This window comes from Mus pahari, chromosome 12, assembly GCF_900095145.1.
Source record: "Mus pahari chromosome 12, PAHARI_EIJ_v1.1, whole genome shotgun sequence".
Classification (NCBI taxonomy): domain Eukaryota; kingdom Metazoa; phylum Chordata; class Mammalia; order Rodentia; family Muridae; genus Mus; species Mus pahari.
The window spans coordinates 26,057,832-26,079,899 of NC_034601.1; the positions used below are offsets into that span (position 1 = coordinate 26,057,832).

The following is a 22,068-nucleotide window of genomic DNA, read 5'->3' on the forward strand; positions in this document are numbered from 1 at the left end:
CATGGCCACCCACAAGGTGTAAAACAGGATATTTCCACGTATTTGCAGAGGAGAATGGTTAAAAAAAAATGTAGATCAGGCTGGGGAGGTGGCTCAGCAGGTCAAGGCACTTGTCAAGCTAACAATGCAAGCTTCATCCTTGGAACACACATGGTGAGAACTGACTTCCACAAGTCCTCTGACCTCCACATTAGGGTCCAGGCAATTGGCATGTGTGTGACTGAGTATATACACACATACTGAATAGATGGATGTAATTAAAATGATTAAATGTATAGCTTTTGTTGTGTATGTTGTAAAATTAATAATCAAGGGAAATACAGGAATTAACATAAATGAAGGTAAGTTTCTATATTCAGGAATGCTGTCTGGAATTCCATTCTAATTACGTGTACAGATATGTATTAGACAGTGAAGGGTCTGTGAAACAAATGAAGCATAGCATTTTAACTGTGGGTGCACAGCCCAGCCCAGAGCAGGACCCCAGTTAGAAGCTAGCTCTCCACCATCTGTCAAAAGCCACTTGTGGCAAGGGAGGAATCACAGTGGCTTCTGCCAGTCTGGCTGTGTTTCCTATTGTCTATGATTCTACCATTCACCACAGGCATTAACTAGGTCAGAGCCACTGGTGACAGAGGAGGGGTAACTCCTGAGGTGTGGTCACAAGGTAAACTGGGGGTGGGGGCTGATGAGATGGTGGAAGGAGGGAACCGACACCACAAAGCTGTACTTTGTGTTGTTCTACAATAACACATCCACGTGTGCACAATAACACATGCACACATACACACGTGCACAATAACACATGCACACATCCACGTGTGCACAATAACACATGCACACANGTGCACAATAACACATGCACACATCCACGTGTGCACAATAACACATGCACACACACACATGTGCACAATAACACATGCACACATCCACGTGTGCACAATAACACATGAACACACACGTGTGCACAATAACACATGCACACACACACGTGTGCACAATAACACATGCACACATACACGCGTGCACAAGTAGGAGAGTGTTATGCTGCGTACCTGGTTTACTGTTTTTCTTGAATAACAGAAGACACTGCAGCTTTGGAAACATTTTAATTCTATTTATTTACTTATTTATGAATGTATGTATGTGAGTACACCATTGCTCTCTTCATACACACCAGAAGAGGGCATCGGATCCCATTACAAATGGTTGTGAGCCGCCATGTAGTTGCTGGGAATTGAACTCAAGACCTCTAAATGAGCAGTCAGTGCTCTTAACCATCAAGACTTCTTTTCAGCCCAAGAAACACTTTAATTCTTGATGAAAAATTAATCTGTTATTGTGAGTTTAAAAAACTTCCTATACGTTAATCCCTCTTCCTCCCCATCGAGATACTGTTTGGTAAATGTGGCTGAAGCACAGTCTCTGAGGAGCTGAACAATAAAATACAGACTAGGCTTGTTTTTAAAATTTTCTCTTCACACATACATATGCACTTCAGGTATGTACCTGTTTGTACACAAATATATATAGATGCACACATATATGTAATTAAAAAAATAAAAGGACACAATACAATCTTATATTGTGTATTCTTTACTCACTAGCATAAGTATTTCCTGGTACATTAAATATTCCTTCAAATGATTCACGATATATCCCACCATACAATTGCAGTATGCATTATTTATCTGCTTCCCTAGCCAATATTTCAAGCTGTTTCCAACATTTTTGCACAGTAAAAAGCTTCAGTAAACAACACAGCAGAGGACCTGTCCATGTCTCTGTTTTCATCCATGAGTTTTAGAGCTGGAGTGAACTGGCTGAGGCTTTCATGAATATTATCTAGGGCACATATAAATCCTGAAGACAATGACTGGTACACACAGGCATCTAATAACCAGACGCTATGAATAGGAAATCAAGTAGCGAGGAGAACAGATGATCTGGGCCCAGCAGAGGGCCAGTGAAGGATTGTGCTACCTCACCAGCATGAATGGAACTGGGAGGTCTGGGCTAAGGAGCCAGAGACATCTGGGCTTATTCCCGGCAGCGGGCGAGCCTGCCAATAGCTAGAATGGGATAGTTCTGCGCCCACGTGCAGGCCTGCCGGTTGATCCTTTTAGGCCTTCTGCTTGATCCTACTCCCCATCCAGAGCCCTGAACCCTGGCCAGAGAACAAACACCGTGACTCAAGAGTTCTCAAAGTCTATTCATCAGCTAGTGTCTGTTGCTCGTGGTACTGGCAGAATATATAATAAGAAACTCCCATTTCTTGCCCGAGGACATGAGCTGGACTGTACAGACATGGCCTGTGGGGCTTCATGTGGGCAGTTGTCTCACAGAGCCCATCTCAAACACACAGGGAAATGGTACTCATTTCTGGGAAGGGGTAGGGGCTGGCATGGCACAGTGGAAAATTATGAGTTTGGTTTTCTTTCTTCTCCAGAGACTACAATGAGAGCAGGAGGCCACCCCTTCCCAAGGCCCCCCAGCTGTACTTGTGACCTGGCACTTGAGACTTGAGGCTGCTCCTTGGAGTGAATCTAGGGCAGGCCTTGGCATGGCCAATCTCTGTCCTTTGATGATAGATTTGATTCTTTAGTAGAAGTCAGGTCACCTGGAGCAGGTAGACGGACAAGAGAAGGTGGGTTCTGGGATACAGTAGGGGTAAGAGCTGTGGACGCTATAATAAGGGGATTTTTATGTGCTCAGGCTTTATCTAAAGAGGTGCTGCTCTTGAAGCTGGCACCAAGCAACATGAACATCTGGAGGAGGTGCAAAGCCTCCTGGGAAAGGATGTGGGACTGTGGCATTCCTTTGGAGGCTTAAGCCCTGGGCTGCTTGTTAAAACCCTGACTAGGCACTCAGTGCTCACCGGGAGCCACAGTAGCACCTTCCTCTTCTCTCACCAAGCATTAGAGCCTGCCGCTTGAAATGCTCAGTCAGTCTAGCAAAGCCAGTTCTTTACAAGGGTTCTGATTCCATGTGGACAAGGGTGCAATTCTCCTTCCTTCTGTATCTTCAACCACCTACTGGAAGACACCTGTGTCAGTCCTTCAGGATGCCCTGGAGGAAAAATGGCCCGAGCGGCAGCAAGGCTCAGCTAAGCTTCTTTGGATGGCGGCTGGGCAGGAACCAGCCAGCTGGGAGGTCTGCAGCACCTGGCCCCTGAAGGGTGTCCTGGCAGAGTCTCTCTCTCTTTCCTCAGCCCGGGAGTCCCACCAGCATTGCGGGTGAGCTGGTGCCTAGTCCTCCGGGATAGGCGTGTTGCAGTTCCCGTGGTAGATCTTGACGTGGCCCTCACAGCGGAAGTATGCCTGGAAGACATCGCTGTAGCCGTGGTCCCTCCACCAGGTGCACAGCTGCCGGTTCCAGGTGCAGTCCAGCACATGGAAGAGTTCAGGGTGCTCCATGCCAATCATGGTGAAGAAGTCCTGGTCCCCCAGGTGGCCCCGGAAGTGGTACTTGTCAGCAAGCTGCTGTACCCACGCAGGCTCCAGCAGATGGCTGTAGAGCGGAGACTGGCGCATGGCCTCCAGGTTCAGCAACATCACTCCACTGTTGAAGCCAGGGAGTCCTTCAGGCGGAGGGTCCCCAACTCTGGTCTTGGGGTTCTCATGGCGGAACTGCCAGAATGTGTGCCTGTGAAGGGGAAGGAAGCAGAGTTATCCCAGAAGCAAAAGCAGGGGGATTCTGAGGCACAACCCAGCAAGTAGCATAGCCTAAGCCTGAATCCAGGCACCTTAGCTCCAAGCCTCGGGCTCTAACATCCTCCACACCCTCAGGGTGACCATGTCATCATGGTCACTGTCACCCACCGAGCTAGGGTCTGTAGAGATGGCAGGTCCCAGAATCTTCTGCTCTGTGAGATGACCCATCACCACAGAGCTAGGAAAACACTTCCCCGGGGAGACTGTGTAACTTGTCCCAAGTCACACAGCTGGTGAGAAGCAGAGACAAAACCTAGGCCTTTGGTTCAAAGTTCACGTCCTCCAGACAGCAGCAATGTGGAACTCCCCACCCTGTCTTTATGGTCTTGAAGAGGACGTGACACAGAGCGGGAAGAGTTGAATGACTGATGGCGAAGTCATAGGCAGCCAAACTCAGACAGATCCCAACACTCTCACCTTTAGAACAAGCTTCATGCACGACCCTGAGCCTTACATTTCTGAAGGGCTAGGTGGAGGGTGGGGTCCAGAGGTAGTGCTCAGCAGATGCCCACAGGCTAGGGTGAAAAGCAGCTGAATGTGGGACTATGGCATTTAGGAGGGGCCGCCACCTCAATTTAAACATTTCTCCAGCAGATTTGGAAAAGCCAACCTAGGCTCATGAGGTGTGACAGCTGGAGGGAAGGAAAAAAAATCTGGAAATCTCCCTGTGACTGACATGCTTAGAGAGCTGGTCATCTGCTTTCTAGCCTTTGAAGCATCAAGATCTTGGGTGTTACAACATCTGGGGGATGGGGTTCCCAAACCTCTGCTCAAAGACAAGGCCCAGCAGCAGTGCCTGGGACAGGCAGAGTGAGCCTGGGTCCGCAGGTAAATTGCCTCACACTGCTCAAAGGATAGGCCACAGGTAAAGTGCCAGTTGTGGTCAAAAGCAAACCAGAGCCCCAGCATGCAAGCCCTGCACCAGGTCCATTCTCGGTTCTGACACGTGAGCCCAGTAAGGGGACAGACAAGGGCTCTTTGTGGCCTCACATGTCAGAAAGGCAGCCGCCAGTTTGATCTTGGCAAGGGAAAGCAAGCCCGTGGGACACCAACCAGTGGAGCACACGGGCCCATTGTTAGAGTCTGGTGAGGGATGAGATGAGCAGGAGCTTTGATCTGGCGCCTGACTGCTGATAAGAGACTTGGCAAAGATAAGCTTCGAGAGCAAGCTGAGACGCTGTGGCCCTCCAGGTCATACAACCTGCCACAATGGGTCGCCAACATGTCAACTTTCGACCCTACTGTTAGGTGGCTAATTTCAGGGTCAGGTTACAAGCCAGCTACCTCTTCCAAAGGTGGGAACATGACATTCAGCAGGGAGGAAGGGAGATCTATGGAGGCTCCACCCTGCTCACTGCTTCCTCCCTTCTCTTGCAGAAGACCCCAAAGAGATTAGGGTCTGGGGGGAGGGACAGGGTCCTCAGGCAATTCTACCCCATGTAGGCTCCCCAGATGACAGGAACCTGGGAAGGAAGAAAGGTGGAAACTATACCCAGGTGGCTCCCTGGGAACACACTGCCCAGCACCCAGCAGGGCACCAAGCAGAAATGGCACCAGGCAGGGACTACAGCGCCAGGCAGGGACTACAGCACCAGGCAGAAACATTCTATAACAAAGGAAGAGCCAGATCGGGGCATCAGCGTATATATCACGGACAAAAAGGGGCAGGGAACGAGAAATGCAAGCAGACACAGCCTGAAAGGGAACGGAACGTCCCTGAGCACAGAACGACCTCCTGTGCGCTCCTCCTTCTATCCCTAATGAAGCTGCACCCCACGGCAGCTTCACAGGCATGAGAGAGAACGGAGCAAGGTTGGGGCAAGCTGAGCTCTTGCGTGGGAGCCGGTGGCACCACACTCCCTGCCCGCCATGAAGGTAGGGCTGGGGTGGACTGCATGGTCCTCTCCTATGCTCCCGGGATGCTGAGGATTTTGGTCAGTTGGGGAGGCTTCTGATCTTTGCAGTCCCTCTTCTCTGACTTCCTCAGATTCCACAGGCTAATGTTCCAAGGAATGGCACCTGAATTCCAAACTCATTTCTGAATTTGGTCAACACACCTGAAGCCAAGGAGCCTGGGGACCAGGACATTGAGAGCCACTGCTGTCATGTCACTGGCTCTGGGGACAGACCTAAGACCACTCTGAATCAGCTCAGTATACAGCCTCACAGGGGCCTGGGCTGGCTATGCATGTCCCGGGGTCTCCGGATGAATCCAGGTATATGGTTCTGAGCCCTGATCTTCCAGAAGTTTCTTGGGCAAGCTGCCCATGCTCACACCCATCCACTCTGCTCTGTGTTGTCTTGCTCCACTCCCCATGGTCACCTGGGTACCATAACAGCAGGGATTAGGTTTTTCCTTCTTGTTGGAAATAGACTTCAACAGGAAACCAGCCTCTCACAGATGGTCCACTGTAAATAGTGAGGGCTTCCAAAAGTCAGTGAGGCCTGTTGGAAAAATGCAAATGAAGCCCATTCAAGCCCTTTCCTCCTCATGGACATCCCTGGAAGGGGTAGGACGGACACCTGCCCTTATTTGGAGGCCCTCGTAGGAAATGTGGGTTACAAACACCAGCTGTTTGTAGGCCAGTATCTGAGTCGGCAAACTCCGTATCCCTAATATGGAAGACAGCACGAGGCGAGGTTGAGCCCTCAGCTTCCCAGGCTAAAGGCCCATGGATATGGGTGGACCAGTCCTCAGGGGCAGAGCCAGGCTACCTGGAGGACCCTCCAGGGTACTGGGGTGCTGTTGTTGTAAGAGCCAAGCTTTCAAGAGACTTACTTCCGCCACCACCTGCAAAGAGGACCTTTCACTTTCCCTCCATGTTCCTGATCTCTGAGGTCATCAGCTGACTCTGTCCTAATAGCAAAGTAGGCACCCCAGGCATGCCACCCAACAGAAACTCAGCCAGGCGCGACTGCGGTGTTGAACGTAGGATGGTGGCGTGGAGCTGCCTCTGCAGGCTGTGAGGAAGAACACCATTCATGTTGCCCTGGCTTCTGCTGTGTCTTCAGCCCATCACTGACTTCCACCTTCAAGGGGTGATGTCTGTGTGCACGGGTATCTCTGCTCACCCAGGGTAAGGGGCTGTCCTATTCCACAACAAATCCTCCTTCACCAACAGTTACATCCTGACATCTCCATTCCCAAGAAAGGTGGCATTCAACAGTGCTGGGATGGAGTCTGGGCAAACCATCAGGGCTCACCCTCATCTCACCGTATCTTCTCCATCCACACGCTCAAAATGTGGGGAGCGGCACCTGGAACCCCCAGGTTTTTGACTTTGCTGCTGCCACAGGCTGAGAAAATGTCATGGTGGGTAGGGAGCTTGGCCTGGAGAGTGGAAAGTTGGCTGTTGCCAGTGACGAGACAGTGATAAATGGGACACTGGACAGCAATGTAAGTGCTGAGGGTCCACAGGGACAGACAGAGCCTGGGTCAGGGAAGTCTTGACAGAGTGTGTCTTGTTGACATGGGCACTGCCATTTCACTGTCCCACAGTGGCAAAGCCTTCCCTGGGAGACTGAGTGCAAACGAGGGACCAGTGTGTGAAAGATGCGCAACTAAAGCTTCCCTCTCCTCCTGGATGCTTACAGTCTGCATGCAAGATGAGCCAACCTCTACCCCAGGGCCGCACTGAGGTTCCAGGTTGCTGGCGTGGAGCCGTGGCTCCCCCAGTATGCACAGACCCCACTAGATCCCTGCTTTCCTGTATGGGTGTCTGTTCTTTATTCCCTAGACAGGGCTTGGGGACCCACAGGATGAGAGAAGCAGCAGCATGTGTCAGCCAGCAGGAGATGTGCAAAGCCTCATTCTCACTGAGATACTCTGGGTACCAGAGGATGCCTGAGGGCAGCAGCTAGTCATCACTGAAGGAGCATCTACTGAGCTCAAGACGAGCGAGCAGAACACCCCATTGCAAGGACGAGGCCAACTGTGTGGGCCTCTATGCCTGCTGGGCAATGGCCTAGGCTGGGGACAGGGATAAGAGAACTCTCATGGGACATTTGGTGGGTTCCGGGAGCAGAGGGCAAAACAGTGTGCCCAGGGGAAATGGCTTTGTCTGCCACTGCAGGCGCTCAGCCCCAGGAGGGCTGACTGCCGATGTCTCTCCCTGCCTGCCTAGCTTGCTAAGGGTGTGTACCTCAGCAACCAGCCCTTGTCCACCCAGCCATCTGGGTGTTGCTGTTTCCACATGGTTTCCTGTGCCAGACTTGGACATGCTCAAGGTGACCTACATTGCTGTCTGGGTCCCATAGCTGTACAGCAGGCTATGACCAGTCAGTCAATCTCTGAGGACTACAGAAACAGGTGCCTGAACCCTGAGTCAGCCTAGCCCTCCACACACCCATAGTCCTCTCAGAGCCCTGAAGAATCACACCATCAGTCTGAGGCCTCCCCAGCCCTCGACAGGACCTGAAGCTCTGACCGTCCCTCAGGAGGTGTTGAGCCCCCACCACACTGCAGGCTTCATGCCATGCCACCTGGAAGCAGGCTCATCAACCTGCCTGGGCAAAACCTTAGTCACCAGCCTTTCTCCCAGCCCTGCTGCTCTGGAGCTGGGGAGACGGGGCAGGGTTAGGAGACAGCCACCAGTCCATCCTACAAACTGCAGGGCACAGAGGTGCTTGAGTCGGGTAGATTCTGGAAGGACCTAGACAAGGGGACGGGCAAGCCAGGGAGGGGAAGCTAACAGCATCAGTGCGGGCCGGGAGGGAGGGCTGGCATGTGTGGAGAAGATCCGACTGTAGAGAAGCCCAGCAGATGGCTGACATGGGCTGATGAAGGTACCCCAGACTCCTGCTGAGTTGAGACATTTAGTGGCTGGAAGAAGTGGCATCAGGAAGATGGTGACCTGGGGGAACCCCAGCCACCTCTCTTCTTCACTGAAACCTGAGCAGCTGATACTAACTCAGGCCTTGGGGTTCCCCTGTTGCAGGGATCTCAGAGGGGCCCCAGGGCCACACAGACCCACTAGGTCTGCAGGCCACACTGCCCATTCTAACCACGCATCAGCCAACCCTGGGACCCAGGTAGGCAGCCTGGGAGCCCCCGCAGGCCTTCCTTCCCTTCATCTCCTCTCTGCACAGTCAGGTCTTTCTCTAGGTTTTATCTCCCCATGTGGTGCCCTCCACGCCTAAGCCATCAGCATCTGGCTCTCATCTTTTTAATTAAAAAGAGGTTTATTTTTGCATGCAGTCACAGCGATATAAAGTCCTGGTCTGTTTTCTTTGAGTCTGAAATGTCCCTTGGTTTCTAGCTGCTGGTGCTGGTCTGGGAGGCTGTGGCACCTTTAAAGCACAAGGCCTGGCGAGAGGAAGTGGGCCACCTGGAGTGAGCCTGGGGTTACAGTCTGACCAGTTTCTGACCCTGATCTTTGATTTCTGTTCTGTGAGATATGAGCAAGTCTCCGACCCCCGGCCAGGAGATGCTTCTCCATGCCAGATAAACCGCCACGTCTGTCCCACCATGAAAATGAGCCAAAATCAATCCTTCTCCCAGGTGTTTCTAAGGCACATTTTGTCCCAGTGATGACATAAGTAGTGTATACAGAGGTGATAAGCTTCCAGTCATCAGAGCCCTGAGGTGGCAGAGATGAGGATGCCCACTCTGCCTGTCACTCAAACAGAATCACACCAAGCGTCTCAGCACTCAGCCCAAGTGCCCCGGTCTTGCTGCCTGCCTCTCTCCCTGGTCCTGCCAGGGACTCATCCTCCAGCTCCCACAGCCGCCTCTCCATCATCCACAGCCTCACACCACAGTCTCCTTGCTCATCACCACTACCACCATCTTTCTTTCTGCTCTCCTCTGGGGCACCCGCTTCTCCTCCCTCACCTTGGCCATCTGACCTAGACACATCACCCTCCATGAACCTTGCCCCTAGTGACACTGCTCCAGTCGATGAAACAGGTCCCTCTGTGGTGGCAGCATCCTGCTCTTACCCTCTGGGGCTCTCTGGAACTCCTTGTTCACATTCCCTGGATCAGTAGTCTCTCCTGGCTCTGCCTGGCTGCCTCCTCCCCATCTGAAGCTGGCCCTGTGTGTCTCTTAGGGCTGAAAGCTACAGGTGGTAAGAACTGGACTGTGCACAGGAGGTGACAGTGACCTTTGGGAGAAGTGAATAAGGGATACCAAGGAGCAGGGCACGCTGGACTGGAGACGGTGTGAACTGAATGGAGCAGACAGAGGAGGCTGACGGCATCTTGTCTGAGAGGTTAGAGGAGGGCAGGGAAGCGTGGGCCAGAGCAAGCCAGGCTGCAGGGAGGGTGCTGGGGAAAGAAAGACCTGATGGGTAATGTTTAGAGAGCACTTACTGTGTACTAGACTGTTTAAACTTTACTAATATTCACACTAATATCTTAATGACTGAGTGAGGGAAGGGCTGTTGTCTCCAGCTTCTAATGAGGAGAGCTGAAGTAGGGACAGGAGGACCTGGCTCAGGGATTTGCCAGGAAGAGGGGAGCCCTGGGGCATATCTAAGGTCAAGGATACGGAGGAAGTTCAGGAAGACTGCAGATGAAGTAACCTATAGAGGAGGGACCAGAGTGACAGCAGCTTGACCTCCGCGCTAATTTTCAAGGTCCCTTGGACAATCCACTTTAGGATAAATAACAGACAGATAAAATGGCTTGCTGGAGCCTGGAGGGTGTGAATGGAATCAGTCAGGTGAACCCCGGAATGTATCTTACTGGCGTTTGTCTGGAGAGTCACAGAGGCACTTGCCAAGATATTGGCCTCAAGTGGGTGAAATAATTGGGGGAGGGGAACTCAGAGCCAGTGGCGGGAGTGCACAGTGTGTGAGAAGATACTGGAGGCAGAGTTCAGAAAGGCTGCAGAAGAGGGGACCCCCTGGACCACAAGCTGACAGCTGTGAGGCCTCCTCCCCCAGGGAGAAGAGGGAGAATGAGGCAGAGGCCAGGAATCCACATCAGCCTGAGATGCCCAGGACAAAGGCTAGGCAGGCAGGGTCCCAGAGACGCCTGGTCCTCTAGGCCACACCCTTCCTACTGCTGACCCAGAGGAGGCCTCACTGAGGGCTGGGTACCACTGTTAGGGATCTGCTCAATTCTGGAGAGTTCTGGGACTCCAGTGACCATGAAGGTGCAGACTGGGCTTGTGAGCGCCCGGGCCCTGCTCTCCCCACACACAACACTCAGCCTTAGCTTAGAGCACCAATCCTTTCCATTCCCAGAATCTGTGCCGGGGGGGGGGGGGATGTTTATCGAGGGGGAGACTGAGCCCGTGTCACCTTTGGAATTGGCTCACTGCTCCCAACAGCCCTGTGGCATTGGAGGTCACAAGAAAAAGGGCCAGGGACGCACCACGGGGTGCTTTCCAGGACAGTGAGCAGAGCGTGGGTGTGTGGCAGGAATATATAGGGGTATGTGTGGAATTTGACCCTGTGTCTCCAGTTAAACTCCACCAACCATACCAATGCCCTTCACTGAAGGGAGCTCTCATCCAAAAGCCAGAGGTGCAGGGACTTGCCTCATTCAGATGCGAGGGTACAGGGCCTCAGCGAAGCATGACTTCTTAAACCCAGGGGAAATGAGGGCACCTTCCTGCCCCTTCCATCTAAGCAGACGCTGTGCTGCTCACTCTGCATCTGAGCGTGGGTTTGGTCAAGGTATCGGACAGCAGCAGCACACTGACACAGACACTGTCATCTCACAGGTCATGCTCAGAGCAAGGCCCTGTGGACTAGACCCAGGCCCTGTTTTCAGAAGCCTGTCACAGAGTGGGCCTGTCCAGTCACCACTGAGATGGAGGCTCCCACACAGAAGCTGCATCGCTGACAAACTCCCAGGGAATGGTGCACCTCCGCCACCACTGTGGCTGGCTCAGGGTCTACTCAGAAAAAGACAGAAGCTGGTTTCTGTTTGGCTGGCTTGGGTTTGTTTGTTTGTTGTTGTTCTTTTTAAAGATTCATTTATTTTTATGTATACGGATGTTTTACCGGCACATATGTCTGTGTCCCATGTGCGTGCAGTGGCCGTGGAGCCCAGAAGCACCTGTTAGAACCCCGGGAACTGGAGTTACAAATGTCTGCAAGCCACCATGTAGGGGCTGGGAATTGAACCCTGGTCCTGTGGAAGAGTAGCCAATGCTCCTGATCAATGAGAGAATCTCTCCAGCTACCTTGATCCTTTTTAAATTAAAACATTTTATTATCATGTGTGCGTGCATGTGTGGCGTAGAGGCGAGGGGACAGCTCTGTGCAGTTTTCTCCTTCCATGCTCATGTGGTTCCAGGATGGAAGTCAGGTGGTCATGTTTGTACATATGCATGTTATCAGCTGTGCCTCCTTATCAGCCCTTTTAAAACTGTTTTTCTAAAGATGAAGACTATAATAGTAGTACCAACACCATTATATTTTTTAATGACCATAAAATAGGCAATATGACAATTTGAAGTGTTTTGCAAATTCTATACTAACACTTGCTGGTACAGCCTGCGGTGGGGGGCTCCCAAGAAAATGACTCCTAGAAGCACCACGTTCCCAGCCATGGAGCAGACATGGGAGAGGGGCTAGCCTCTCCTTACATCACCAGTGCACGACCAGGTCAAGAATGCAGGGCTGGAGGGGCAGCCGGGCTCATCTTGGACCTCATTCACATTTTGGTCCTCTGCTTATCACCCTGGAAAGTGTCTGGAGAAACGTCATTCTCCACGTGCCTGGCTTCTATCCACAAGCCCCTGGCTTCTGGACTGTACCCATGGATGTTGGGAGGACACCATGAGACAATGCAGGCAGTGTCCAACGTGTCTGACGAGATCACAGAAGCACAGGCTCAAGTCAAGTTTACTGGGCAGTGAGGTTGCCAGAACTTTCTGCCCTTATCTGAGCATGTGTGGGTTCTGCAACCATCAGCAGGTGACCTTGGCCGAACCACTGCCTGTCCTGGGGCCTCAATTTCCAAAACTGTTCAGTGGACTTGTCGGCTGGAGGATCCTGTCATGTTCTGAAGCCCTGGTGGCATGCAGCTTGCAGAAGTGAATTTCAAGGGGTTGCTGGTCACTGAGCCCTGGCATTCATCTGTCACTGGATGTGCCACCAGTGTCCTGAGTTTGGGTAGGGGTTGGTTATTTGCTTTTGTTTGAAACCCGATTACCACTGGCAGCAAAGCCCCTGACATATTCGGTATTGGGGCATGGGTGGTCTCCCACGAGCAGCACCTCGCCGCTTGCTGTTGTCAGGAGTAGCACACGAGGTGCTCACTGACCGGATACACTTCTGCCTAGTCCTTACTTTCCTTCCTAGTGTCGGTGGATGCAGTGCTCTGGAAACGAGGTGGGGGAGCGGTCACAGTTTTCTACCTCAGTCCTTCTCTTCTGGGTGGTCTCATGAGATGGAGCCGCCTTACTCACCTTACCTCCCTCACGGCAGCTGTGTGAGAAGGGCTGAGGCAGGAGGAACAACGGGGAGAACATTCTCTGACCCCTGGAACCTCTTCCTTCCTTCATTTTGGTATAGAAACATGAAATGTTATGGTAGAGGCGGCTTCCCTGAAGGCACCCTTTCCCAACCTAATGGCATAGTCACAGCCAAGGAACTCAGTCCCCTCTCCCCTAACATGATCTGTACGGCCTCTACGTAGCTTCCTCACCCCGAGGCAATTTCCCGACCAGTTTCTCAGCCTGTAGGATAACGGTCTGAGGTCTTAATGATGTGACACCCACTGCTGGGGACCATCTCAGTGCCACCCCCATGTGCTCTCCAGCCACTGCACATGTTCCCAATCTCAGGACCAGGTTTGGGAGCTAGGACAGCTGGTGATGCTGGCCTGCATGGCCCTTTTTCCAGATGGCCCAAGACAAACATGCCTTCCTGACCATGTCTAACCTCGGCTTCACCCATGCCCACAGGCTAACCTCGGCTTCACCCAGGCCCACAGGCTTCCCTAACGCCAGCTATCTGGGAGGTGCTTCTCCTTTTAAGCTGCAGTATGTTCCTTGGCTCCTCATCAGCAATGTTCTGCCTGACTCTACTCTTTGGGATTTCCAGATGATTCTTCCAAGCCTCCGCTGTGTCTGGGGTGCCTTCCAGAAGGCAAAGATGACTCTCCGAGCCTCCTCCCACAAGTCCTGGAGTCAGAAGTCTACATAGGTGTGCCAGTGACTGCCTGGAACTGCAGAGCACACAGGAGAAGAAGGGGTGTGGCCTGGGCTCACCCAGACCAGACAAGGAGGGTGTGAATGACTGTGAGGTGTGGAACTTAAAACCCAGATCAAAACTGGCATTAAAATTAGATAGCAGCTCCCACTGCCCAAGGAAGGCGATTCTTCAAACCCACCATCAGTTCTGGACACAAGCCTTCAACCTTCCTTTTGGAGCCCTCTGTGCAGGGACACCTTTCCTCTTGGGGCCCAGCTGTCCTTTACCTTCTTCCCCATGGCAGTTCAGGCTGCACGACTGCTGACCACGGAGGAAGTGTCATCTGGCCACATCCATGTCAGGCGGGCGTGCGTCTGCATCTAGCCCACACTGTGGAGATGCCTATAACCACAAACCCAGGGCTAGAGGAGAGTCTAAGCTGCTCCCCTCAAGGACAGCTCCTCACCCACCCCCCAGAATGTACAGAGCCATCTTGCTGGGAGGGTGTGTACTAGCAGGGCAGAGTTCCCAGCACTGGCTTCCTCTCAGAGGTCTCCACCAGAGGGAGATGTATGAAGAAATCTGAGCTGTGGACACACATTGTGAAAGAAGCAGAAAAGAAAAAAGCCAACATGCCCAGCACAACCAGGCCGGGCCCCATGGAAGCCACACCCCACCAGCAGGCCCTGCCTGCCTGCCTGCTGAAATCCATACACCCTGAGCTGGCCAGCATCCTCTACTGGTCTCTTTCCTCCCTGATCACTCCCTAACCTCCCAGAGATTCACTGGCCCTTGCCCAAGACCAAGAGATGCCTGCCTCACGCACAGGACTCTGTTTGGCTGTGCCAGGCCTCCTGGGCTCGCCTGCTCAGACAAGGGAACAGAGGAAGAAGGCAGACTCAGACCCATCTTATACACAGGTGGGCACCTATGGGATCCTGGAAATTTCCAAGTTCATCATCCTCTACAGAAGGACAAAGTTCTCACTGAGAGTGCTCCCTGCTGGCTGTGAGCCCCTCCTTTTCGGGATCCTGGGCTGGATCTGGGGTCTTAAGGTCCCTGCAGAGCCAGTTCTTCCCATCTTCAGGTTATCCTTCCTAAGCCAACCTGTTCCACCCAGGAAGGAACCAAGCGTGCGTGGGGGGGGGGGGGCTCAGCACCCCTGACTGTGAAGTGTTCCTCCTGCTCCCTGAAGTCCTCTGTCACAGCAATGTGTACTCACAAAACTCCCTGCCTCCCTCCCCTCTCAGGTCCTCTTACATAAGAGCTCCTCTGGTTTCCCTGTGCCTGTGAAATGTGTGTCTGGGGAATCAGCTAAATGGAGATGAGCTCAGCGATGTTGACACAGCGTCACGTGGCCGTGCGTTTGCACAGGGGAGGCGCAGAGAGAGGACTCTGAACCAGTCCAAGTGTGTCCTGCCCCAGCTCCTCGAGAACTCAACCTTCTATCCCTGAGGCTGTGAGGACTGTGTGCGGGAGGCAGTAACTGACACCTGGGTACCTATAAGTGCAATTTCTCTTCCTTTAGCTTCAGACGGCTCCCTGTAGAGGAGGAAGGGTAAAGTATCAGAAGACTGGGGCAGGAGATGAAGCATCAGATAACTCAGCCGGTGATGGAGGACGGCTTGCTTCCTTCACTGGCCAGCGCTGGGTAAGACAGAGTCAGTCAGTGATGAGTGGGGAAAGCCTGAGGCCTGGCCCTTGGATTCCCAGTACCCAGAGTGCTTGCAGGAACGGGTCACTCTGCTGGCTACATCCTCAAGTGTTCTTGTTACCAGCTCACTGAAGCATGCACCCGGACCACTGCCAACCCTTGCGGGGAAGAGACCTACAGTAGGCTGAGGAACTCAGGCATGCATGGCAGCCTTCACGGCAGGGACACGGCCGGCCCGGTGAGTCTGGATCTCAGGGCAGGCCAGCAGCCCAACAGAAACAAGCCAGGTGCTTCCAGAAGCCACTCACTCAGCTTTGGCAGGAAGAGAAACTTGGACAACCTTCTTTCCTGGAGCACAGGGACTCAATTGGCTTCAGAGAAGGCTGTGCTTGTTGAAGGGTATGGCCAAGTGAGAGTCTAGCTCAGTGGGTGACATCTAGCAGAGTCCCTTCTAGGGGCTATGTGCACACACATGACCAGCACAAGCTAGCACACTCACATGTGACAGACACACATTTTCCCCATAGTCCGAGTCAGCATGCCTTTGCCCTGGGGAGGCCATCCCTCCAGCTTCAACTTGGTAACCCTTCTCACAGCTCTTTCCCAGCTGCACTGCTTCGTTTAGCTGGCAACTGAAACTAGGACAAGGGGACAAGTGTGGTAAGGCTTGGATTCCAATCAGGATACTTTTCCTTCTGTGTGTTTAAAATGGGACTCTGACTAAAACCGTAGGGACCCACACAACAGGAAGCCACTCACTTCACTCAACTCTGATGGAATGGGACCATAGTTTGCTGGAGGTTAGAAAGACTGATCCCCAAAGGAGCTGTCTCCAAACTTCAAAAGGAAGGGGTGCAAGCGCTGAAGCTGGGCCGTGAACCCTAACACCTTCCTCACATTTGGAGCTTCTGGTTTTGACTTTGTCATGGCCCTAAGATGAGCTTCTGCAGTCAGCTAGTCTCCACTGCCTGGGACTCCTCATTTCTCTGCTGCTTGGAAAGAAAATAGGAAACGACGGCGGGCCCTGCTTGGAGTGGGGCAATCTGCTGCTGGACGAGCGCTGACGCTCAGTTGGGGACACCCTGTCTAAGTGCCTTGCGGTTGTTGCTTTACAAAGCGATCGCTGCCTATGTGCAGGCTGCTTTGCCTGGCGCCTGTGGAAGCCGGAAAAGGGGACTGGATCCCCTGGAAGTGGAGTTCAAGATGGCTGTAGGGCACCGTGTGGGCGCTGGGAAATTAAAGCCATGCTCTCTGGAAGAACAGCCAATGCTCTTAACCACTGTGCTGGCTTTTCTGTAATACACATGGCATGTATGCATATGGGTAGCTGGCACTTACTTCAGTAATTATTACCTGCCAGCTACTTCATGAACAATTTATAAGTGATTTCCTTTAATCATTATGGAACTTGGAGGTACAGGTTACAGATAATACTGATATTATGACAAAACCTGTCCCCAAGCACTGCTCTATACACTCACATACGTGAGCTGTCTATGCATGCTTGGGAGGTGTACATTATTAAACCCACTTTCTAGATGAGGAAACTAAGGCTTACAGGATGTAAGGATGTCAGTCAAAAATGCCCAGCTAGTAATGGTGAGACCCTCTTTTCTCTGCTTCTCTGCCTCTCAGGGCATGGACAGGGCCAGGCCACAGCCCTACCCTGAGACATCATGGTTACTTCGAATTGGCCAGGGAATTGAGTGGGGGTAGGTGGTGGGAGAAGGCTCTCCCACACATTACTCATACAAGGAAACCAGAACCCCAAAGCCCTAGATCAGATGTTGCAGAGAGTGACTAGCTGAAGGGGTTCACAAATGGCTCTTGGATGGGACACCGGTGAGGGGATTCCACAGGCTGTGTCTGGATGGGAGCTGGGAACAGCATGTGTCAGGGGCTTCTAATAGCCACAGAGTGACAGAGGAGACATGGACCATCTAAACCAGGCAGATGTATAAGACAGATGAGAGCTTGCCACGGGCTGAGGAGGAGGAACACAGGGCAACCAGTACAGAAGATGACGTTTCTGCTTGGGTAATATGACTGTATTGGAGATGGGATGGTGATGGTGGGACATTTGGGCAGAATTAATTAATGTTATGGACTTAAAGATGTTTCAAATGGCAAATTTTATGTTGCATATATTTAAGCAATTTAAAACTGTGGCAGAGGAAGGCAAATGTGACTTTAATCTCACCAGTAGGGTGGTAGAGGCAGGTGGATCTCTGTGAGTTTGAGGTCAGCCTGGTCTAGAGTTCCAGGAGAGCAAGGACTAAGTAGACGGACCCTGTCTCAAAGAGGAAACCAAGTCGTTAGATACAGACACAGGACCAGTTCTCTATAGAGACCCTCCTGCCACTGTCCATGGCTGACATCCTCCCTCAATCTGTGGTCCGTTTCCAGCACAGAATCAGTGGATGGAGCAGCTTTCTCTCTTCCTGTGTCCTAGTGCCACACAGTTCCTCTACAAGCCACTGTGAGCCTGGTGTGCAGCGGGCACACTGCCCTCACCCAAAGTCGGCCCCTTCATCTATACTGCAGCCCGCTGCAGGCCCAGATGTCATCAGTCTCCGTGGTTTCCAGAGCCGTGGACATCAACAGGAAGCTGTGGTGGCGGCAGCAGCTCATGTAATTAGCATGGAATGTTCTGAGGCAGGCAAGAGCACGTGGGGTAGAGACAAGTTCTCAAACATGCTTTCTGTGAAAATGGTTCTGTTTTTTTCCTCTTTTCACCCTTCTCAGGAGATGGAAATAACAAACCAGAGAGGAACCCAATCATCCTGCACAGCTCCCATGCACAAAGCAGGCATGTGGCAGGGGTATGGACTCATATCTGCGCATGCCCCCTGTGCCCATCCTCACTCAGGCAGCTCGTCCCAGAGACACAAGGTGTCTCACCACAGAGACTGCCACCACAGTACCGTCCAACTGGGGTCCACACTGTCAGCCCAGGTGTGGCGATTCTGCCGAGTTGATACACACTGCTGATAAGAGTCAACCAGAAGCCCCTTTCCCCAGGCCACTGAGCCAAGCCACAGCCAGATGATGCACAACCCAGTGCCACAGCTGCACTTTAAATCTTCCTCAGTATAAACGCTGCTTTCAAGTGTACCTCTGGTAAATATTTGAGATTTATTTCTTGCTGGGCATAAAAAAGAGAGGAAAACGGAGTGTAAGGTGACAGGGATGGAAATTTTAGGAGGATCTTAGATGGTACCTGTGAAAGAAAAAAAAATCCTCCTGCTGTTGTTCCCACAAAGTCATGTTGGAGGCCACTGCTCTGGCAGTGAATGGGCACACTGTCCTGCCCTCATCGGTGGCCTTCTGATGGTCACAAGGCTAGGGCTGGATGATAGTTACCCTGGACCTCCTGTCTACACACCCAGCACTGGGTCTTGTCTCCAGCGATGTGACCTATGGGAATGGACGAAGTTGTAGCACACTGTTTGACAGTGTGATCTAGCTAAGAGGCAGGTGTCTGCTGTTCATCTGTCCTGACAGCAGTGATGCCACACTCCCCACTTTCTGAAGACCCGATCCCAGGCCATGAAAGCCAGGCCGTCCTCTGTTCCATCCACACTGACGTTCCTGATGACTATGCATATGCCATTCTCACCAGGGCCTTAGCTGCTATGCCCTCTTTCCTCCCCATCCACACAACCACCTTCTAACCAAACCACAGCCCAGAGGCCAATTCCTTTGTGAAGTCTGCAAGGACCCCATATGCCACTCTGACCCACTGAGTTATCAGACTGTTGGGGATAGAAATGGTGTCTTTACCTACCTGAATCCCTGCTGCCTAGCCCCACAAGGCAGGGACCCAGTCCACACTTACTGAAGTGAAGTAGTCCAGACAGATACACTTTTACCAGCAAACAGCAAGGGCTGATCTTGACTTTCCCGAGGAAGGTCTCTACTGTGTCCACACAGCCAGGTCTCCTGCCAGCATCTGTAAGGAGCTGGCACAACACCAGGAGCACCCACAACACAGCACATGGCCGCGAGGCTGTGACTAGGAAGCAGCATGCTATCTTCAAAGTCCTTTGGGCCACTGCCAGTGCCACACAGACCTGGCCACACACCGCCACACTGTACATCCTCTGGCTAATCAATTCACAGTGCAGAAATAACAACGGGCCCCACAGTGCCTTCACTAACCCCCGAGATCACATGGGAAAACACAGACTGATGAGCTCCTCAGGGAACCGAGCAAAACACCCCTTGCTGCAAGCCTGCCTGGCCCTTGGGCCGTTTTTCTTTTCTTTTTCGAGAAATGTATACAATTTCTATGTGCTTTAGGTAAATATTTAAAAACATTAATTAGTCCCAGAGACACTTTGTATACTATAGATTTAGTGTAATCTGAGTAAAGTATGGTGGTTAGAAATGAATCTCTGATTATCATGTTTCCTGAACAGAAATGAGAACATCTGGCCCTGTACTAAGATAAATATATGAAATTGGAACACATCACAAAGTATGTCCTGCATGTCTTATTTTTTCAACAGTTAGCAAAGAATTGATTTTTAAATTGTATGTGTTTAACGTTTACAGTATGATGATCTATATATACATAGTTATCAAAGTTAAACAAATTAATTTTATGTGTTCTTTTGTATTGTGCGTGCACATGTGTGTGAATGCGTATGCGTGTAGAATATCTAATCTATACTCTTTATAGCAAAAACCCGTAATCTATCAGCACTATTGCCTTCAACCCTCTTGGTACCCACGAGACCTGAGACTTCTCCAGCATCGTCTCTGTGTACTTTTACTTTTGAGATCCCACGTACAAGTGGGATCAAGCTGTTCTTCCTTCTGTGCCTGGCTTCTAACACTTAGCAGAAGGTCCTGAGCTCACACACGTGTGGCAATGGTCGAAAGTCCTCCTGTTTACAGGTGGAGGATCCTCCAGTGTATGTTCATCACATTTTCTGTATCCACACACCCACCCGTGGAGACTCTGTATCTGGCCACAGTGAACACTGCTGCAGTGAACGTGGCCTGCACTGCAGGTTTCCTTACAACATAGATTTCTTTCCTTTGTGCATGCGCACCCGGGAGCACTTCTGCTTTCCATATTGACTCTGCAAGTCTACAGCCCCAACAGCAACAGACAAGGATGTTCTTTTCTCCACGCCTTACCCACGTTTCTCTGTTTGAGAACAATGAGACTGAGGGGGAAGGCTTTCCGATTGTCTGCTTTTTAAGCATCTGTAGACTGAAATGACCCCACTGTACTCCCAGGTTGCCTGATGGGAGGCAGGCACGGGACAATGCTGTGGGAGCTAGGGAGAAGAGGGGGCAGATGTCCTACGCGGGAAGGATATCAGACTGGGATTCAGGACACCAGGCTGGGCCTAGCCTCCACACTGAGTGGTTTTATTTGGGAGTAACGGGAAGTGCAGAAACATTGTCACACCCAGGAACCAGTATTGATAGTTTTTGGATCCTTCCAAGCTGCATAGGCCTACTCCTACAAGCTCAGAATCCAGGAGAAACCTAAGTAAGCTAAGACAGGAACTAAATTTAAAACAGGAACTAAATTTAAAATTTGGCCTTTTAGGATTATCGATTATGCTTGTGCTTCCCCCCTGACTCAAGGGGAAGAGGAAGAGGCCACATTTTGTGTGACCTTTAAAATCTATCACACAGCCAGCTGGAGAGGACTGTGGCTCAGGACTTGGGCAACTGAAACAAAAAATTGGAAGAAACAGTAACATTCTGTCAAGCAAGCAGTACAAATGGCGTCTTTGTACAGCACAGAATACACCTGTCCAGGCTACCCAAGAAGACAGGAGCTGACCCCAGACTACCTTGATTCTGGTGGCTGGACAGACGTGCCTCTACCTAAAGGTCTTACTCAGCCATGTGATCATATGTTCTAAGTACTCACTGATCAAGTGAATGAAGATTAATATTCCTACAAATTTATCTCCCACTGGTATTTACTTTCATATGTTATTACATATATAATATAACTATAGATTACCAATTAGTCCCCTTTCTCAATGCTATTGCAAGTAACTGACAAGAAAGTTCTTAAGGAAGGCTTATTTGTTCACAGTCTGAAGGTAGAGCCCACAATGAGGAGGAAGGACTGAGCCCAGCATGAGCTGTGGCAGCAGGAGCATGGAGCTCTCGCACACCCAGAGGACAGAGAACAGAGAGCGATGATTCTGACACCTGACCACTCCCATCTTTTTTCCTCTTCCTATACAGTCGGATCCATGGACCAGCAAGCACTGCACACACTCAGGGAGGTCATCTTCCCTAACCCTCCCTGGATACCTTTACAGGGGCTGCTCCTAACCCAACCAAGGTGACAATGGCAAGCAAGCAAGCACCACAGACAACCAGAGTCTGAGTGAGGGCTCATGGTAAATGAAGATAGGAGCCTAGGACCATGGACTCAGCAGGACCACTCTGGGTGCACAGTGCCCCTGAGACGACCTTGAGGGACCATGGTGTGTGAGTGGGATGCAGGGATAGGAGGCCAGGGGCCGAGAGAGAGAGAGAGAGAGAGAGAGAGAGAGAGAGAGAGAGGAAGGAGACTTCAGAAACAGAACTAGAGAAGTCACAGACAGGATGCGGCAACTCAATC

General features: G+C 51.5%; 1 protein-coding gene across 1 annotated transcript in view; it reads right to left on the minus strand.

The window, feature by feature from the left end:
- Positions 1–1,213: 1,213 nt before the first annotated feature.
- Positions 1,214–22,068, minus strand: part of Xxylt1 (xyloside xylosyltransferase 1) — a 116,458-nt gene continuing 95,603 nt past the window's right edge. Inside the window, exon 4 of the mRNA XM_021209669.2 lies at positions 1,214–3,645. Within this exon, the coding sequence (XP_021065328.1) occupies positions 3,249–3,645 (397 nt within the window). The 3' untranslated portion in view covers positions 1,214–3,248. The remainder of the gene's footprint in view (positions 3,646–22,068) is intronic.